General features: G+C 47.1%; 1 protein-coding gene across 1 annotated transcript in view; it reads right to left on the bottom strand.

Moving 5' to 3' along the window:
• KHDRBS3 (KH RNA binding domain containing, signal transduction associated 3) overlaps positions 1-18390 on the bottom strand; it is a 155576-nt gene extending 137186 nt beyond the window's left edge. The window contains exon 1 of the mRNA XM_065895464.1: positions 18301-18390. Coding sequence (XP_065751536.1) covers positions 18301-18388 — 88 coding nt within the window. The 5' untranslated portion in view covers positions 18389-18390. The remainder of the gene's footprint in view (positions 1-18300) is intronic.
• Positions 18391-20199: the final 1809 nt, after the last annotated feature.

Raw genomic sequence — 20199 nt, 5'->3', positions numbered from 1 at the left:
TAACAAAGTGAATCAGCTATACGTATACATATATCCCCATATCCCCTCCCTCTTGCGTCGCCCTCCCACCCCTCTAGGTGGTCACAAAGCACTGAGCCGATCTCCCTGTGCTACGCAGCTGCTTCCCACTAGCTGGCTATTTTACATTTGGTAGTGTATATGTCCATGACACTCTCTCACTTTGTCCCAGCTTACCCTTCCCCCTCCCTGTGTCCTCAAGTCCATTTCTAAGAACCAATTTTCGGTTTGTTGATTTTCTCTACTGTTTTTCTATTCTCTTTTTCATTAATTTCCATTCTAATCTGTATTACTTCCTTCATTCTGCCTCTTTTAGATGTAATTTGCTCTTCTTTTCCCAGTGTCTTAAGATCGAAGGTTAGGTAACTGATTTGAGATTTATCTTCATTTTTAATATAAGTGTTTATATCTATATGTTTGTCTCCAAGTACTGCTTTAGCTGCATTCCATAAGTTTTGAAATGTTGTGTCTTTATTTTCCTTCATCTCAAAATATTTTCTAAATTCCCTTGTGATTTCTTATTTGGCTCATTGGTTACTTAGGAGTCTGTTAATTTCCACATATTTGTGAACTCCCCAAGTCTCTCTCTGTTATTGATTTCCAATCTCATTTCATTGTGGTCAGAGAACATCCTTTACATGATTTAAATCCTTTAAAATGTACTGAGGTTTGTTTTATGGACCAGCATATGGTTTGTCCTGGAGAATGTTCCATGTGCACCTGAGAAAAATGTAGTTTCTGCATGTTCTATAAATGTTCCTCAAGTCTAGTCAACTTATGGTGTTGTTCACGTCTTCTATTTCCTTACCAGTTTTCTACCTAGTTGTTGCCTCCATTATTTAAACAAGGGTACTGAAGTCCCCAACTATTACTTTGTTAAGCGGTTCATAATTATTTAAGGACATTGTATTCGTTTCCTATTGCCACTGTAACAAATTACTACAAGCTTAGTGGCTTAAAACAACAACATAAACGTATTATTACCTTACAGCAGCGGTCCCCAACCTTTTTGGCACCAGGGACCAGTTTCGTGGAAGACAATTTTTCTACGGACCAGTGGCGGGGGGAAGGGGGGATGGTTCAGGCGATAATGAGAGCGACGGGGAGCGGCAGATGAAGCCTCGCTTGCTTGCTTGCTGCCCACCTCCTGCTGTGTGGCCCAGTTCCTAACAGGCCGCGGACCGCTACAGGTCCGCGGCCTGGGGGTTGGGGGCCCCTGCCCTATAGTCCTGCAAGTCAGAAGTCTAAAATGGGCACATAAAGGCAGCATTTCTTCTAGAGACTCCAAGGGAGAATCCTTTTCCTTGTCCTTCCCATCTTCTAGAGGCTGCTAGCATTCTCTGGCTTGTGGCCACATCACTCCAATCTGTTTCCACTGTCACACTGTCTTCTGTCCGACTCCGACTCTTCCTCCACATTCCTCTTATAAGGATCAGTGTGGTTACACTGGGCCCACCCAGATGATCAGGGATACTTTCTCCATCTCAAGATCTTTAACTTAATCCTATCTATAAAGTCTCTTTTGCCATATAAGGTAGCATTCACCAGTTCTAAAGCTTAGGATATAGACATATTTGGGGGCCACTCTTCGGCCTACCACAAACATTAATTGAAACACACTGCTGAATCAAGTCCTAGTTTATTCCATGTCACTGAGCTCATCAGGGTCAATATAAACCAAGCACTTTTTAGCCCTACTTTTGATATATAAACTTGTGCTCTTCGGGCATTCTTTACCTATTTAATTACTACTACATCAGTCATTTTTAGTTTTTTCTATCTATATTTTCCTCATATGTTATGAAATTATTTCAAGTGATCATGTTGAATATGTAGGACTGAAGCAAAAAACTGTAAATGAGATACACCTTTTTATAGCACAGGCTTTTGAGTCAAAACAGAGCTTGGTTTTAATCTTTGTCAGGCTGTTTCATTATCTATAAAATAGGAGTATTAATAGTTATCTGTAGAAGGCTGCTGCAAAGATTAAATAAAATAATGTATGAAACAATATGGAAAATCGATGGGAGGAATGGTAACCGAGGAGGAGCTCAATAAATACTTACAAAAGGCTGTTATGGTCTAACAAAGGGATAAAAAGTTGGAGCGGAGAGGAAAGGAAAGAGAAGTTGTCAAGTCAGTCAATTAACTACCTGGTCATTGTGATATGGGACACCAAATAATCTTTGACAAATACCCTAAGAGGTACTGTGAATGTTATCCAGACAAAAACTTCAATATGAGGTGGGATGCAAGAGAAAGAAGGTCCATAAGGCCCTTTTATCTAAACCCATGGTAACTTAACAGAAAGAATATGGACTTGGGAGTCAGACTGACAAAGTCCAAAGCATTCAGTTACAAGCCTGCCATGTGACACTGAGCCAATCATACTTCCACGAAAGCCTGTTTTCTCGCCTATAAAGTAGAATTTATGTCATTCATCTCAGAAGGCTGTACTGAGAATTGAGAAAAATATGTTCTGTAAATCTCCTGACACAGTGTATGACACTTAGCAAGAACTCAACAAAATACCTCATTATTATTAATACTTACACGACACGAACAAATTATTTTAACATCTCTAAAACCTCTGCTGTATAATTTGAGATAACGTCCTAATATATGAAAATCCCTGAAACCAGGCTGAAGATACACTCGGTACTTGATGAACATCAGTTTCTCCTGCCTCCCCAGTCCCTCTGTGCTTGACACAACAGTGGCTCCCCAAAGATGCCCACATCCTGACTTCCAGAACCGGAGAATGTTAAGTTGCAGGCAAAGGAGAATTAGTGGTTGCAGAGAAAACCAAGTTTCCTGATCAGCCGACCTGAAAATGGGGAGATCATCCTGGATTATCCAGGCGAGCCCAATATAATCACAAAGGACCTTACAAATGGATGAGAAAAGTAGGAGAGAGAGAACCACAGAGAAGGCAGTGTGAACAGACACAGCCAGTCTGATGCTGCTGGCTCAGAAGCCTTGAGTCTGGTTACACACAGTCTCAGTGTTTGTCACTGAAACCTCACAGGAAGTCTGGGTCGTAGGTAGTTTCATGCCCGTTTTAACAAACTGAAGCACTGGTGTTTAGAGAGGTGAAGGCGTGTGCCCAGATCCAGAAACTCTTAAGCAGCCCAGGGAGACTCGCCACAGGTCTGACTGAGTCCCACACTGCCAGGATGTACACGCCTGGCACACCTGCCTGAGAAATGGAGGATCTCCCCTGAAAACCAGCGGCCAGAAACTCAAGCAAAAGGAGAGCAGCCTTTCTCGGTTTCCCTTCACCAAAGCGTCCCGAGATAATGAATTCATTGCCCTAATGCACAGAAGAAGAAACTGAGACTGGCTGACCCTTCGTTCTACAGACATCTCCTGGGCACCAACCATCTCCCAGGCACTGTGCTCGGCACTAGAGAAGGAATTGAAGCTAAGAAGGCAGGTCTCCTGTCTGTAAGGAACTGGGACTCTCGTGGGAGAAGTAACTCCCAACAAATCACTGTAATCTAGAGTGTGACAAACACAACCACGGCTGCAAAGACGAGGGGCTGTACTGGGCACTGGGAATGAACACGGAGGGGGAGGAGGGGGAGGCGGACAGGCACAGAGACCACACACCAGGCAGCCAGGCCTGTGCTCCGCAGCGTGGCCTCCGTCTGGCACACGCTGCAGCCCGGCCCCCTCCTCCACCACCACCACGTCAGGACCCCGCCCGCACCCCGGGGACGACGCGGGGCTCCTGGGCTTCCGCAGAGCCCTGCGTGACCGTCTTGGTACAGCGCTCCCCGCCTCACAACGTAAATGTCTTCTAATTTGGCTGCTTCCCCACTGGGCTGAAAACTCTTTAAGCAGGAATGAAGGATTACCGGCCCTGTGTCCCAGCACCGAGCCCAGCCTAAGAACTCGATCCTTGATGAAAAAGAACTGAACACCCTCCAGGGTCCAGCGGGGACAGCTGCGGAGAAATACACACCCTACCGGCCTCCTCGTAAGGCTTTTTTTCCCTGGAAGCTGGGCAGTGGTTTCCGAGAGTCTGCAGTGTGATGTGCAGACTGTGCTATTCCTGCCAGGATGCTGACTCCCAAAGCCGACAGCACTACTTTCTGTCGTGCACCCTTTGTGGAAAGGAACGTGGGGCCCGGTACCACAAAGACCGGCAGCCAGGAATGCACACACTGTCCAGGGGTCGGCTCCACGGGGACAGGCACAAGGTGCAGCACTCTGCTGGCCAAGGGCCCCGGAGCAGAGCGGACTGGCTGTGAGGACCTGCAACCTGCCAGGCGCGAGACACAGATGCTCTCGTGCTCATTTCATACATGAAGAAACCTAAGCCCAGAGAGCTTACTGTTACCCAGAGGAGTGCACCCATTTAGCAGGTAAGGAGCACAGCCCTAACGGGGGTGAAAAGGAAACTAGAAGAAAGTACAATACAGAAAATAACCAATTACTGTGTTAAGCCACATGACCTGGATGTTTCTGCCCCCTTGCCCCCTTCGCCACCGCAGGCCACATCAACAGGGCGTGCAGCCCCGGCTCCGCACTGATGGCCTCAGCGCACTAAGGGAGGGGCCGCGAGCCACAGAGTGGACAGAGCCCGGGCTCCGGCCGAGAGTCCGTCACTGAGGTACAACTTCCTCAACAGCACTTTTCACACTTAAAACAACAACAAAAAGTAAAATCCATTAAGCAAATCAAAATCGTATGAGGCATCTCAGGACCTGGAAGACAAAAGCCCAGGGGGAAGGAGACGTGCTCACCTTCCCCTTTCTCACCAGACAGGACCGTGAACTGCTCTGAAACACAGAACTTTAAAACCACTTTTTGGGATTCTAGAGAAAGGATGGAGCAAAACTTTGTGCTGCTTCTGATAAACAATGAGATGGTTTGGTGACAAACAGAAAAACTGCTCACCAGCAAGCTTACAACTGACGGAACTAAAAGTCTGATTGACTTAGAGTCATCAGAGACACTTAACCTGATTTAATCCGCACCTTTATGCCAGCGCCACTGCTCTCTGTTGTGATGCGTGTGGTTTCCTTCCCAGTGTCCACACCACCTTGACCACAGTCAGGTGGTCTTGCCTAATGACACAGTCTTCCTGAGAAAGGGCTCACTCTCTCATAAAACCCATTTGTCACTGCTGTAATGAAGTCTCTTTTGGAATAAATTCAAGCAATAAATTACATAAAGAAAACTGCAAAGAAATAAATCAGCTCTGAGACAATCAAAGGAGTATAATTTCAAGATTTTTCGCCCACCTGATTGGTGCTGGAGTTCTGCCTTGCAGCTGAGACTACAGGGGTGACCGTGACATCAGAGCAGAGCAGGGCCTGTGCTAACGCCTGCGTGTGAAGGCTCTGCCTTGACATGCTTTCATCAAGAAAAAGGTAACTTTTTTACCGTGACAAGAAAAACACCCTCAGGAGTTCTACAAAATTATTTTTTCTCAGTACTGCTTTGTATATTGTGCATATTATGTTTTAAAGGCTCTCATCTTGCAAATAAGGACCTCAACAAATTGGCAAGTCACGAGAGATCGACATCCAAAAGATCTGTAAGAGAAATAAATAGTCTGTGATACAAAGAGCTAACAGTCATGAATGCGTTCATCAAAGAGCTTTGTGCGGGTATGTGGACAGCACTGGTAAGTGGAGATAAGGCCCGGTCCCTACTCTCTAGTAGCTGAGAGCAGGGAAGGGCAGCAGGTTACAGCCCAGGGCCAGAGCCAGCACACTGCCTGTTTCTACAAACAGTGTTGTCAGAACACTACCACACTCGCTCACTTACATATTGTGTACGGCTGCTTTTCTGCTACAACAGCAGGGTTGAGTAGAAGAGAGAGCCCACAAAATATTTACTATTGAGCATTTTACAGAAAATGTTTGCTAGCCCTAGGCTTAGAGTTTAACATGAAGACAATGGTGACACACCTACAGAAACATATCCGTTTTCTGGCTCTGTCTGGTGAAAGGCCTAGAAGCCACGACACGCCAACAGCCCAGATTGTGGTTTTTAAACACCATTCCACACTAAAAGAAACCAGGGAACCTTGGAAGAAGTGGCCAATTCCAGAGCTGGGGCAGAGCAAGTACAAGATGAGCCTGGAACAAAATGCTGTTAGAAAGTATAAAAAAAAAAAAGAAAAAACTCAAAAAATGTATGGATCCATCCTGTCAATAGGACCCAGGAGTCAGGGTAAAGGGCTCCCAATGGCCAAATCTGGAATGAATTAAGCATCAACTTATATAGTGATAGTAAAGCAACCAATTGAATTAAAGAAGAATCCCTGAATGTATACCGACAGCTGACGGAGGGAAGGAGAGAGGTAAAGAAAGAAGGAAAGAAAAAAATGAAAATGTTCCCTTTCAGCAGAATGTCAACCAATAAATGTAGATGGAATATCTCAGTTAGAAAATTACAATTTTACAACCATCATGGTAATAATTCAGATAAGAAACATTAATGGATACTAAAACTTGTGAGGGAGAGTTTAATAAGGAGTATTTACATAGTCTCAAAGCATCTCCCCACAAAAGTACTAATTAATTACAAAAGGAAAATGGTAACTTTACAGTGGAGAAAACTGGCACCGCCTACGCCAGTGATCAAGCTTCACGTCCTCAATAACGGGATAAAGTGACACCGACCCTGTGTGCCTCCTGATACGATGTACTGAGGAGGACACACCATCACCTCAGTGGAACTCCTGCCTAAAGAGTGCACAACACGAATCTAAATTTAAGGAAACATCAGACAACCCAAATTGAGAGATATGCCACAAAGTCCTGGCCTGTGCAATATTCAAACGTGCATGCCACAAAAGGCAACGGAAGGCGGAGGAGCTGTTCCAAATTAAGCAGCTAAAAGGCTTGACAACTAAAAGCAATGTGTGGTCTTGAACTGGGTCCTATAAAACAGGGGTCCCCAACCCCCAGGCCACGGACCAGGAGCGGTCCGTGGCCTGTTCGGAACCGGGCTGCACAGCAGGAGGTGAGCGGCGGGCGGGCGGGCGAACGAGTGAAGCTCCATCTGTATTTACAGCCGCTCCCCATCACTTACATTATCGCCTGAGCTCCGCCTCCTGTCAGACCAGCAGCAGCATCAGATTCTCACAGGAGAGAGCCCCCACTGTGAACTGCGCATGCGAGGGGTCTAGGCTGCTCGCTCCTTATGAGAATCTGTCTGACGCCTGATGATCGGAGGTGGAGCCGAGCCCCCACTGTGAACTGCGCATGCGAGGGGTCTAGGCTGCTCGCTCCTTATGAGAATCTGTCTGACGCCTGATGATCGGAGGTGGAGCTGAGGGGCTGCAAATACAGATGATCACTAGCAGAGACGTTTGACAGCACAGAGACCATGATAAATCAAGCGCTTGCAGACTCCTATCAGTGAGTGGCAAGTGACAGTTAAGCTGCATCTTACAGAGTAGACTGGACATAAGCAACACACTTCGGGTGTCACTGTCTCCCATCACCCCCAAATGGGACCATCTAGTTGCAGGAAAACAAGCTCAGGGCTCCCACTCATTCTGCATTATGGTGAGCTGTGTAATTATTTCATTATATATTACAATGTAATAATAATAGAAGTAAAGTGCACAGTAAATGTAACGTGGTTGAATCGTCCCGAAACCATCCCCCGCACCCCAGGTCCGTGGAAAACTTGTCTTCACGAAACCAGTCCCTGGTACCAAAAAGGTTGGGGACCGCTGCTAGAAAAGACAAAACGGGAACAACCAGCAAGAGGAGCACACGGACTGCAGGTTAGATAATAAAAGTACCGAAACGATGACTAACTTCTGTCATCAGCGTTATCTGCAACTGCAGTTATGTAAGAGACAGCCCTTAGTCTCAGGAAATACACACCAAGGTACTCAAGTATTTAGGGGTGAAGGGGAGATAACACACACACCTTACTCTCAAACGAGTCATGAAAATACACAGACACAGAGAGAATGGCAAAGCCAATGTGGGAAAATGTAAACAATTGGTGAATCCAGACAAGTGAGTATACAGGGCTTCTTAGCACTACTCTTTTAACTCTTCTGTAAGTTTAAAGTTGTTTCGAAATAAAAATTTTAATGCCAGGAAAAAAAAAAAAACGGGAGGGGGAGAGGAAAGGAGAAGACAGATCAATACCTACAACATGCCATGGCACGTAGGAATATGAAGAAGTTACGGAAACATGGGAGACGGAAATGAATAACCTGGAGGAGTCAGACAGTTTATCCATCCCTGCCCAAGTCCTTCGCCCGGCCTTCGCAACGATGTCTGCATCCAGCTAGTCCTCTCTGAAAAAGCCTCCTCCATAAAGCCTATCTTGGTCCTGAGTGAGAGAGGCGGCCTTCTTTTATCACAGCGCTTAACACACTCTTAAAATTGTTCCCCCCATGTTTATCTCCCCCGTTGGATTACAAATTCCTTGATAAAAAATGAGGACGAGGAGGATGATGGCGGGAACAGCAGCTACTCGCCCTGTACTTACTAAACATCAGGCACGACACTAAACAGCTCTTAACATGTATCTCACTTAAACCTCAAAAAACTGCAAAGGGGATTTATTAATTTTTTATCGCCATTTCTCCAGCACAGAAACTGAGGCTGAGAGGGGTCCATGTATCCAAAGTCACAGCCCAGAGAAGGAGAAGTGGCAGTGCTCAGATGTGAACTCAGGTCTGTCTGATTTAAAATTATGTCCTTAGCCACTCTCGCCTGAGTCTTTAGTTAGCTGTGGCTTGCACGTAGGAAGCAAACAAAAGGTGAGAGGGATTTTTCTAAGCATTTGTGTTCGCTGAGCACACCCAACCAGAGAGCAAGGGACAAGGGTGGCAAAAGGTGGCAGGAGAAAGCCAGCCCTCAAAAAATTACTGGCAGATAGTCCACTGCACTGGTAGGTGACCAAGAGTTGATGTATGAAATTCAGATAGAAAAAATAACATATATTGGATGTAAAAATATATTCTAATTTTTAAAATTTTAGTAAAATTAAACAAATACATAATCACTGTCATTTCACCCTAATGACACGTGCAGAGAGGGGAACACAGGCTCCGAGAAGTAAGTGGCCCAGAACAAACAGTTCAATATAGCAGTGCAGATACTCAACAAATATTAAATAAATGAATGGAGTGAAGGAAACCTCAGTATAAATTTCTGAATTCCTATGGACTCAATCCAGTATTCAGCTCTGCTAAAATTACTAAAAGTAGAATCATGGCTTTGTCCAAATTTCCCCATGGTTTTGTTCCTGGTACTGATCAAGTCCCTTGGCCCACTCAAGTCAGTAGACAAGGGAAGGCAAGAGGAAGCAGCAATTTCCACACCAGCTGACAAAGCTTTTGTTACTATTGCTTGCTTCTTTACACATATCAAAGAATTTGACTTTTATACTCCAATGCAAATAACTGTCAGGACTATAATTTTCCCCAACAAAATAAACAGATTACAATGGCCGGTAGCCATAAATCAGACGACCCTAATACTTTCCTTAAAAACAATTTCAATTCAAAGCTTCTGAAATATTTTTTCTTTAGGGCACAATAAACCTTATAATGTAAGTAAACCCTATAACGTAAGTTAGCTGCATGACCTTGAACAAGCTATGCATCTCCCTCACCTCCATTTCTTTAGCTGTAGAATGAGAACCATCGCACGACTTCCCGAGGCCCCAGGATTAAAGGAGGTATCGGGTGGAAAAGAACCTGCAGCAGTGCCAGGCACAACTTAGGCACAAAACAGAAACAGGCCGTAATGATTCGCAAGCGCTGGCTACAGAGTATGCCTCTTAAAATGTCAGAAATATGAAAGGTTAATATCAGTACGTGAATTTCAAAAGCAATGCAAGCTTGTTGATGGATCAAGACTAACACTGATTCAGGAGAAGCTACCTGTGTGGAGGAAGAGGGTGTCCTGGCTATGTGGAGCGCCATCTAGTGGAAGAAGAATAGGGCACAAGTGGCATAAGTAACTGAAGTAGAGCAGGGAGAGTAAGGAAAAATGATGAGGATGCAAACTGTCCCTTCTCCCTCCTCCTCTCCGTTACAATTTCTCCATAGGAGCTTGAACCAACAGTGACCCCAAGTGTAAGATTCATATCAAACACACAGATCAAAAAGGGTGCTCTCACACACTCATGCTCTTTATCGTACCAAGGAAGAACATCAATAATAGGCCAGGAACACCTTTTAAAGTCCTTAATATAGCAGCAGGGGCTGATGGGTGAAAAATTATGGAAATGTGAAAAATTATGGAAATATAAAGCTTACCAATTCAGAGCAAGATACCTTGTGCTTGTGGAGAGAGGCTGCTGAGTGCCCAGACATGTTTTAAGATGTGCAGTCATACATCTGTTTATGGAAGCCTCATTTGTTCATGGAAGCTTCAGGTGCTGTGTCGTGAATAGCATAATAAAAATCAATCAGAGCTGCTGCTAATTTTGTACATGATACTAATGAAAGAGGCTTCCTAAAGAATGAGTTTCCCCTTCAGTATCTGCAGGATTGGAAAACTAAAATCATTCTAAAACATAAAATTAACCTGAGGAATGAAACTGGATAATTTATGTATTAAGTTCTCATTATATACTTTACTCTGCAAAGTGCCACCAGTACGCACACACCTGTCTCAGGCAATTCTCTGAAATGAGCAGGTAATGTCTGTCTAGCACTCATTGCATGTCAGACACTGTACTTACCTCACGCCTAACACAACCACCCCACAAGGCAGGTATAAGGTCTCCAACTTTACAAATGAGAAGCTGAGGCTCCGAGAAGTTAAGTAACTGGCACAGGGTCACAGACTAGAAAGTTGTCGCCTCCCATAATCCCGCGGCCCTTTTAGAAGCTCTTCCGGGAACGCATCCACCAGACATTCCGCGCTGCCCATGGTCACACAGCTCGTACCCCACGTGGTCGCACCACTGTCTGCCCCTCTGTGCAGTCGGCTCTGCTCACGGATGACCAGTCCGACGCCAGGCAGTGCATTTTAAGAGCTGCGTGACAGAGATCTTCCCGGGGGGTCAACATGAAAACCCAGCCACGACGAAAGCTCCCACCTCTGCCTGGAGCTCGCAGGTAAGCTATGCGGTACAGCGCCCTGGAGGTGATCTGAATCCCGGCTTACCACTTGTTAGCTGTCTGACCTTAGGCAAATTATTTAGCCTTCCTGCCCTCAGTTTTCTCGCCTATAAAATAAGGTAAAGTGATTTACTCTTTTAAGACATCTGTTAGAAGAATTAAATGAAATAATGTACATAAAGCATCTAATCCAGAAAAGGTTCTTGATTAACAGTAACTATGATTATTAACAATTGCAATCAAGTATATTCAAACACCACTCCCCTTCAGAAGGCCAAAACCATTATCTGCAGGAATATCTTCTTGTATGTTCCAGCACTTCTTTTTTCCTTTCATGGACCTATTTTTAGAAGATGGAGAATTTTTAAACATACCATAAACTGACTATAAATCCCTGATATCATACCAATTGTGTCTGTGATAGAGTATTAAAATACCAATACAAAGAGCCCTGTGTCTCTGAGAGATTCCCTCAAGAGAGACTGAACTTTATCAAGAGATGCTTGATTAATTTTCCATACAGGAAGTTTTCCATTCCCTCCTTGACTACTGAAATATACATAATTAAAAATCCTTACCTTGAATGCTTACTGAACACTGAAAAGTACTGCCGGAGAACACAGAAAAAAAAGGAGCTTGCCTTTTTTGGTAAAACACATTTTCAGGAACCTCTTTTAAAAATTCATCATCACAAATGGAAAGTCCGAACTGGCTTCTACTACAATGAAACCCTTATTTAAAAACAAACAACCAGGGCTTCCCTGGTGGCGCAGTGGTTGAGAGTCCACCTGCCGATGCAGGGGACGCGGGTTCGTGCCCCGGTCCAGGAAGATCCCACGTGCCACGGAGAGGCTGGGCCCGTGAGCCATGGCCGCTGGGCCTGCGTGTCCGGAGCCCGTGCTCCACAACTGGAGAATGGGAGAGGCCACGACAGTGAGAGGCCCGCATACCGCAAAAAGAAAAAAAAAAACAAACAAACAAACAAGCACAAACAAAAAAAAACAACAAGGTCTTACTGTATAGCACAGGGAACTATACTCAATATCCTGTGATAAACTGTAATGGAAAAGAATACGAAAAAGATTGAATATATACGTTTAACTGAATCGCTTTGCTGTACAGCAGAAATTAACACAACATTGTAAATCAACTGTACTTCAGTAAAATAAATTTAAAAAAAAAAAAAAAAAAAAACAAACAACCATGTTGGGTTCCACCCCTCTGCCTCTTAAAGTATCCGATCAAAACACTGCAGACTTGACTTAAAAGTTCAGCCTGACTACTTAAAGCTGCACACCCAGACTGGGCAAGTTACTTTACCCTTTTGAGCCTCAGATGCCTCACTGGAAAAAATAAAGGAAGTGGGCAGGGGATAAAACCACCTACCTTGCAAGATCTTGTGGGGATCAGAGACAATGCACAGGAAGCACTTGTCACAGAGGCCCTTGATTTGGCAGCTTTTATTATAATCATATTCCAAAGCTAAGGAACACGCTACTTGTATTTTCTGATGAAACATGAAAACCATTCTATCTCCACTCAGGGGGAGCCATGACAACAAGCAAAGGGTCTTGTGACGTCCAAGTTGCTGCTGGCGTTGCATCTGTGACCCCAATTGCTCCTTGGGCTTTGGGTGTCTATCTGGCATCTGAGATTGAAGATTAACTCCTTCAGGTAAGAAGGCTTATTCGGCAAGTGACCAGGGCCTCCAAATTTCTGGTTCAATCCTGCCATAAGAAATCTCATTAGGAGTTTAGGGAGGGAGAGCTAATTGTGTTACAGTGCACTGGCTAACCAGTTCCTCAAGAAAGAATAAAAGTAAATACGCATCTGACTCAAAGCAGATCTGATAACATCTTCTCATTACCTTCTGAGAAGGACCCCTACTGTTCCACCACCTGCACGGAGCCCTGGGATGTTCTTCTGCTTGTTTAACGCTGCATTTCACTTAGAACTTCCCTTCATTTCTGTCTGCAGAGCTGCTGGTGACCTCCTCCTACCCCCAACTCAGGGGCTCTGAAGTAGTAAAGAGTCAAGCCTTTAATGACTGCCAAACTCCAAATATACTTTCTAACACTTCTACCGTTATGAGAATTAAAACACAACACTGAAACGAAGACTAGAGTTTGCCAGGGATACGTACCAAGAATTATATGAGGTGCTGAAGACACAAAGACGTGTAAGACCAAGCCCTGCCTCCCAAGCACCCCACACTCTCCCAGGGAAGACAAAGAGATCCAATCAGTACAGTGTGATGACTATGACCCCATCAGAGACTTAGGCAGTGGCTGCTTCGGGACCAGAAAATAGGCGCTCTAACCCATTTGGTGGGGGAGGTAAGTGGTCAGAGGAGATACCTACAGCAGAAATCGGAAGGATAAAGTATAACAACAGATGCTACATAACCCATCTTTCAATTCCGGCACAGGCTAGGGAGAAAAGAACAAACTGCGCCTAAGAGGCCAGAGTTTGAATCCCCCTTCTGTCATTACTAACTGTACCATCAGAACTTGACCCTTTATATGTCCAAGGCTCAGTGTGATACGGTAAAGAACAATGGGCTTGGAGAAGAACAAAGCTTGAACCTCCACCTGGACATTGTATAAGTATGTCACTCTGGGTGACTCAACTTTATTGTTGGAGTCTTGGTTTCTACAAGTGAAATATTAGGCTAATAGCCCCTACATTTCTGGGCTGTTCCCAGTATTGAGATTATAGACCTAACCGGGCACAGAGAAGCACCTCGAAAATGTTCCTAGACTGAGAGTTAAATCTAAACTGCCTGTCACTAAATATTTCAAAAGAATAGCTGAAGGCTAATAAAACATTCCTTAGGAAAGGAGAGGGCATCTATAAACTTAAAACTCACTCTCAATCTAATGCAGAGAGAGCCGACGTTCCTCAAGAGCAGAGACTCTTTTTCCCTCTCCACCTTCAGGACCAGCACAAATGCCCCGCGTGGCAGGTTCTCAATAAACCTGCTACTAACATCCAGATACCAAAACACGGTAACTGACAGTCACTGGATCCCTTTGAATCATAACACACTATAAAAAATTCAAAATGGTTTATCTAAAAATGTGAGTCATGCATCCATTTTCTTACAAAAAACAAAACCTGATAACCCTAAGAAAAACTATTAAAAACGTAAGTAACCACATCCTTCTCTGGATGAAGCAGAGAATCACACACTATGGCATGAAGGCACCACAGCTAAATATAACTCTGTAATTTTCATTCTCATTCTTCTCTCTTACTTTAAATGCCTGACAACACACAAGCGATCAAAAACATTTACAAAAAGGATCCCCCAAAATGAAACTCTTAAGCCATTGAGTTTTGTTGAACAAAGAGATGCACTTAAGGCAAAATAATGATCCTTCCTTTATACATGTTTACCCCTCACACATATCCTGAGTAATGCTGAGTCCTATTATTAGAGACATTTATGTAATACGAAAAACACTTATTTATCTTGACATGAATAGACCACCATAATCTGGAATCCTTTGCTCCACTTCCTCTTGTAACCAACCACTAAATATAACTCGGCAGTGAACTAGCCACCAATCCATATATTACATCAGATAATTAAAAATACAGCGTTATGTAATCTTATTTAATGGTTACTTGGCTTGAATTGAAAAACATCCAAAGCAATACCAGAGAACTGTATTAAATTATAAGCGTAAGACATTTCTGAAGATGATTTTTAGTAAGAGTCAGCACACCCCCTACTAGCAAATATAATATTAAACATGCAATGCTACTTTCATCTCCAATTAACCTCCTTGGCAAGAAACTGCAATGTCAACTCACTCTATAGGCAGTGGTGTTTGGGGGGAGGCAGAGAGGCGATTAAAAAAAGTCTATTTTATTTGATTCGGTTTAACATCAAGTAAACATTACCCATTACTATTGGCAAAGAAACAAAAGCATTCGATATTCGAGGGGTGGGGGGAAGGAAAATCAGTTATCCTGAGAAAACAGAAATAAAAGTCAGGAACTAATGTCCGCTACGAAACACAAGCCTGGAAAGTGTAAAAGCCAACCTATGTTAGCAGAGAAGCACACATCTTGATGTGATCCCAGCTCAAGTTCTTACTTAAGCATTATTAGGAAAAAAAAGTAATTCAGCTAGGAAGTTGAACATGTTTACAAATGCTGGATTTTTTAAAAGAATGACCACACCTCATTTATCAACTGTTTCATTATCATAGTGTGTTGATTACTGAAATCATATATTGGTCTCCAGAGAGCTTTAATTCAAAAATGCCCCTTAACCTGAGCACTAAAATCCTGTAGGATAAATCCACCGTGAATGTTTGTTTCTTCAAAGAAGATCACTTAGACAAGCACAGAAACAAACTTTTTAACAAAATCGACGGGAAGCCGACAGGAGTCGACAGGAAACAAGCATATTAGTTATATCGATTTCTGCAGGTAATTTAGCATGTGTGAAGTGTTTCAGAGCCATCTTTTGAGGGAGGCGTAAGTAGGGAGAACAAGGGCCTTATGAGACCAAACACCTGAGTTCAGATTAACCTATCTCAGTTACCTACGAGCTCCCATAGCTGAGGTCCTCAGCTCCCTCCCCTGAAAAATGGAGACATCAAAGGCTGCCTCACCAGCGTGCAAGTGTGAGAACACAAGTAGACAGCATGTGCCTGAAAGAGCCTCAGAAGCTTTAGAACACTGTGCACACAAAGGTCCTGTCAGCATTTGGAGATGTTAACCATCATGTCTGTTACATGTCGCTCCATAATAAAGCAGAGGTGTGCACTGCTGACTCACCAACACTGTACAAGTTAGTGTCCGAATCTGGATACCAGTATCGAGATTCAGAACAACATCGGAAAAACCAGGGCCTCCTTTAGATGCAAACAGTCAAAAATACAGGTAAAAAAGAATAAAAATGCTCTCAACAGCCACTCACAAGATGATTATCAGATTTAAAATCAATTTCCTAATAGCCAATTCAGATTTAAGACACCGTTTTAGCAATGCACTTGTAATTCTGAAGTTACGTAACAGAGCGTAATTAATATTTTAAAATGACAGGGTTCTGCATTCCAGACACCAGCCTGTGATTTAAGGGGGAAACATTTTAGTCTGAAATAATCTAAATTAACAGTAATAAAAGCACCTGAGCAGTACCTCTTTCTTCCTCCACATAACTGTTCAGTGTGAGAAGCGTACTTCTTACAAGAACTACATTTTTGATGGAAAAGCAAGGTAATCCGGTTTAAGGTCTTAAAAAAAAAAACTAAATGGCAACACTGTCCAAGATCTGTTTCCAATAACTGGAGGCAGTTACCACAGGCACAAGCTCGGAAACCAGAAGAATTCTGAATGTGTGAGAAAATAATTCTGACTTTTAAAATAAAATAACTTACTACACTTTTGTTAAACTGCTTCCTTAATTGAGTACAGCGTAACTTTGATTCAGCTGCTTTATTAAGAAAAGTGCACTCATTCTACAATCCAGAATATTTCTAACGCCAGTGATCTCACACGATGTACAAAGAAATACCTCTCAAAGAGCTGACAGCCCAGCAGGCAACAAAAGATATATGTAAATCACAAAGAGCAAGGAGTACAAACCTAACTGTAGGGCTGTTCGGAAGAGCACGGCAATAAAACTTAAAATTCTCTTACTTTAATGCATGCCCATTACTTCTTCACAAGCCCATGTTATTAAAGAAATAAAAATAAGCCTACAATTAAAATAAAATGGGGAAGCTCTGTGAACCAGTCTCCGTTCAACAAATTAAATATCAAGCTGAAATTCTTGGAGACAGTGAGTCTCCACCACCACCCTCAGCCAACAACACGCACACCTTACTCGGAAGAACTGGTTGCAACACGCAAATACTGGAGGTTGCTGTTTTAAAATATAGATATCTAAACACAAGCAGAATATGTCTGCCTCATCTTTCACTTCCAACAATAAGAGAGCCAGGGCCAGCCTTAAGACCAGCAGACCCGCCTAAGTGAGGAAGCACAGACTGTCAAGGCACAGTGAGTGATTCAGGCAAAAGGTAACAGATCCGACCAGATAATGTTTCTGCCATCACCCAGAGAAACAGCAGACCAGCGGCACCCAGAGAAACAGCAGACCAGCGGCTCCCAAACCCAGCTTTCTCTGAGACACGTATTCCAGATCCAGGAGGAATAAAGGGCTGGTCCCGGGAAGGCAGGCTTAATTTACCGTCCATCCCAGAAGATTACTCAGGAAGCCTGAGGAGGAACAAGCCTGGGAACACTGTCCTGGGCCCGAACGCCTCCTGTACCCCCTGCACCCCGTGGCCTGCATTCCCCAGGGCTGCTCACACCCTGAGCTGGCCTGAGTAGTGCTAAGATGGCACAGGCAGCAGAGGCTCCGCGGCCGGCGTTCCGAATCCCCAGCCAGCCCCCAAGGAGGGCGGCCCAGCCAGAGCCTCCCAAAGAGAGGACCGGCAAGCCAAGAAGCGGGCTCCGGTGTGGGCCTCTTCTCCCCTAATGGCCCTCGAGGGCCAGCCTGCAAGGCTTGGCATGAGCTGCCCACCCCCAGAGAGGGCGGCTAGAGCCTGGACCCGGGACAAAGAGGGGATGCGACAGGAGACGGGTCTCTGCCACTGGGACCGCTGGCCCTGTTCCTCCAAAGTGCTTGAGGTCGGACCCCAAACCTCCTCCAAAGGTCCTCAAACTTCACCAACAATCCAAGCACCTGCTCCCTTCACCTCTTCTGCATTCGATCCCCTCAAATCCTTCCATTTCCCTCCAGCTTGCTCCAGTTCCTTCCCTCCAGACAAGCCAAACGCACTAGTTCCCCGAGTCCCCCGCCCCACTCTCCCCCTCCAATGAGATCATTCAACCCCGCCCTGACGAAGCCCCCAGATGTTCGCCGTCCCCCACTCATAAGTTTCCCTTGGGTATCCTCGAGGCCCCAAAGGTTTCCTTCAAGTCCCAGCCAAACGCCTCAGCTTCCTTCCTTCCCGAGTCTCCCCAACGCGCACACACACCTCGGCGCTCCCCAGGTGTCCGGTACGCTCCCAGGTCCCTACCCGAACGCCCCCAGGTTGCGACCTGCGTCCCCTCCAGTCGCCCCAAGGGCGACGGCCAGCCAGCCCCACGCTCCCGCCTTGCCCGCCGGTCCCGACCCTCCCGGTCCCCGGCCCCCTGGCCCGCCGCTCCCGGGTCTCCAACGGCCGCGGGCCGGCGCGCGCCCCTACCTTGGTTCACCAGCCGCAGGGCGTGCGTGAAGGAGGGGTCCAGGGAGTCCTTCTCCGCCATCAGCTCCGGCAGGTACTTCTCCTCCATGCTCGCCGGCCGCCCGGGCCCGGGACGCGGACTCGAGGCGGGCGAGCAGCGCCGGCCACGCAACCTCCGACCCCGCCCGCGCCCTAGCGGCGCGGAACCCGGGCCGGACGCCGCGGCCGGGGCGCGGCGGAGCCAAGCCGGGCGGTCGGCCTGGCGGCGGCGGCGGCGTCGGCGGCGTCGGCGACGGCGGCGCCGCGAGGCGGGAAGTGGCCGCGCAGCCCCGGTCCCCAGGGGGTGGCCGCCGACTGCCCCGCGCTGGCGGCCACTGCCTCCCGGACGCGGTCCCCGAGCTCCCGCCACGGGCCGGCGCGGTCAGGCGGGCCCTGCTGCCGGGCCGGCGGCACACTCTGCGAGCCTGAGGCAGTCCCGGGCGAACCTCGCCAGCCGGCGCCAGCGCCAGCGCCGAGCTCAGCCGCCACCCGCACGCCGCGCGCCGCCCCGCGTTCTCCGTGCTGCCCAGCCGAGCGCCCCGCCCCGCCTTCCGCGGCCCCGCCCGCCGCGCCTGCGCGTTGCGCCCGCGCCCCGCCGCCCGCCGCGGCGCGCCGCCAGGGGGGGCCGCTCTCGGCTGCGCGGACGGGCCGGGGAGGGGCGTGCCGGCGCCTCCCGCTCTCCCACGGCCGGCGGGGCGCGCGGGGAGCTCCACGGCTCGGCTACCGCGTGGCCAGACGCAAAGACCGGGAAACTGAGGCCCAGAGAGGTGAAGCGGCTCGCCCAAGGTCACCCAGCGAGGGGTTCCGGGAGGAGGCCTGCGCGCTCGGCCCCCGGGTCGGGTCAGGGGCCGGGCGGGGAGAGAGGACGCCGAGCAGCGCCCGCGCTCGGCGCAGCGGGCTCTGGGGAAAGGCAGAGGGGCGAGCCGCCCTGCTCTTTAAGCTCCTTAACTTATCTCGCGTTGCTGTCCCCTCCTATGTGCTAGGAAATAACGTGGGCACGCCGTCCTCCCTCGGCGCCTCCCGCGCTCAGCGCCGACCCCCGAGACCCTCGGTACCGAGGTCGATTACATAAAAGCGCGTGCCCTTCAGGTCGGCCTTGTCATCCCGACTTGCCGCCGGGTTCTCATTCTCTTCGCGCAGAAACCTGCTGTGCCCGGATGCGGAGGAGGGGGCTGCGCCCCAGGCCCGTCCCCTGGACACACGTGGGTACTGATGTCCTCGGTCCATACACGCCCCGACCCCCATCCCCGATAAATCCTCCGTCAGGCCGTTTTCAGATTTCCCGTGTAGAGTCAGTGTTCCCCAGCAGGCCAGAGACTCCGCATCTGTCCTGCCTTTGCCCCACCAAATCCCCACTTCAAGTCCTGACCTCAATGTCACTGTCCCTGGACAGCCTTCCCGGACTTCCCCAGCAAAGCTGGTTACTGTTCTGTGTCCCACCAGCGCTGATCAAGCCTCGCTCACAGCTGTAACTCTGTTTCCATCAGACCACGAGCATCTCAGGGACAGGGCTAGAGTTTTGTTTTATGGGGAAAGTTCCCAGCGCTTAGTGCACTAGGACAGATGGAGAGGCACCAGAAATACCTGATGAAGGAATAAGCCATGGGCATGCCACTCCTCCGGGAGTGACACTCCTCGGGGAGTGAATCTTCCTCCCAGCCCCCCAGGCAACCTCCTGTACTCCTGATATAAACAGAGGCAGCTCTACACCCAAAGATGCTGGGAGTGGAAATCAAGGACCTCTAAGCTGCCCCTAAGTCCCAGCCGGACTTCCCTCATTCTTAAGCTCCACCCCTAGACAGGCCTGGCTCCAGGTGAGGTGCCATTTCAGAGTCCCCAGTAAGAAGCTTCTTCACGTCTTTCTTTGGGCTGAACTTGCAA

Source organism: Phocoena phocoena, chromosome 17, assembly GCF_963924675.1.
Source record: "Phocoena phocoena chromosome 17, mPhoPho1.1, whole genome shotgun sequence".
In the NCBI taxonomy this organism is placed as follows: Eukaryota; Metazoa; Chordata; class Mammalia; order Artiodactyla; family Phocoenidae; genus Phocoena; species Phocoena phocoena.
Note: the sequence above shows the minus strand (reverse complement) of the source record. Positions and strands in the feature narration are given on the sequence as shown.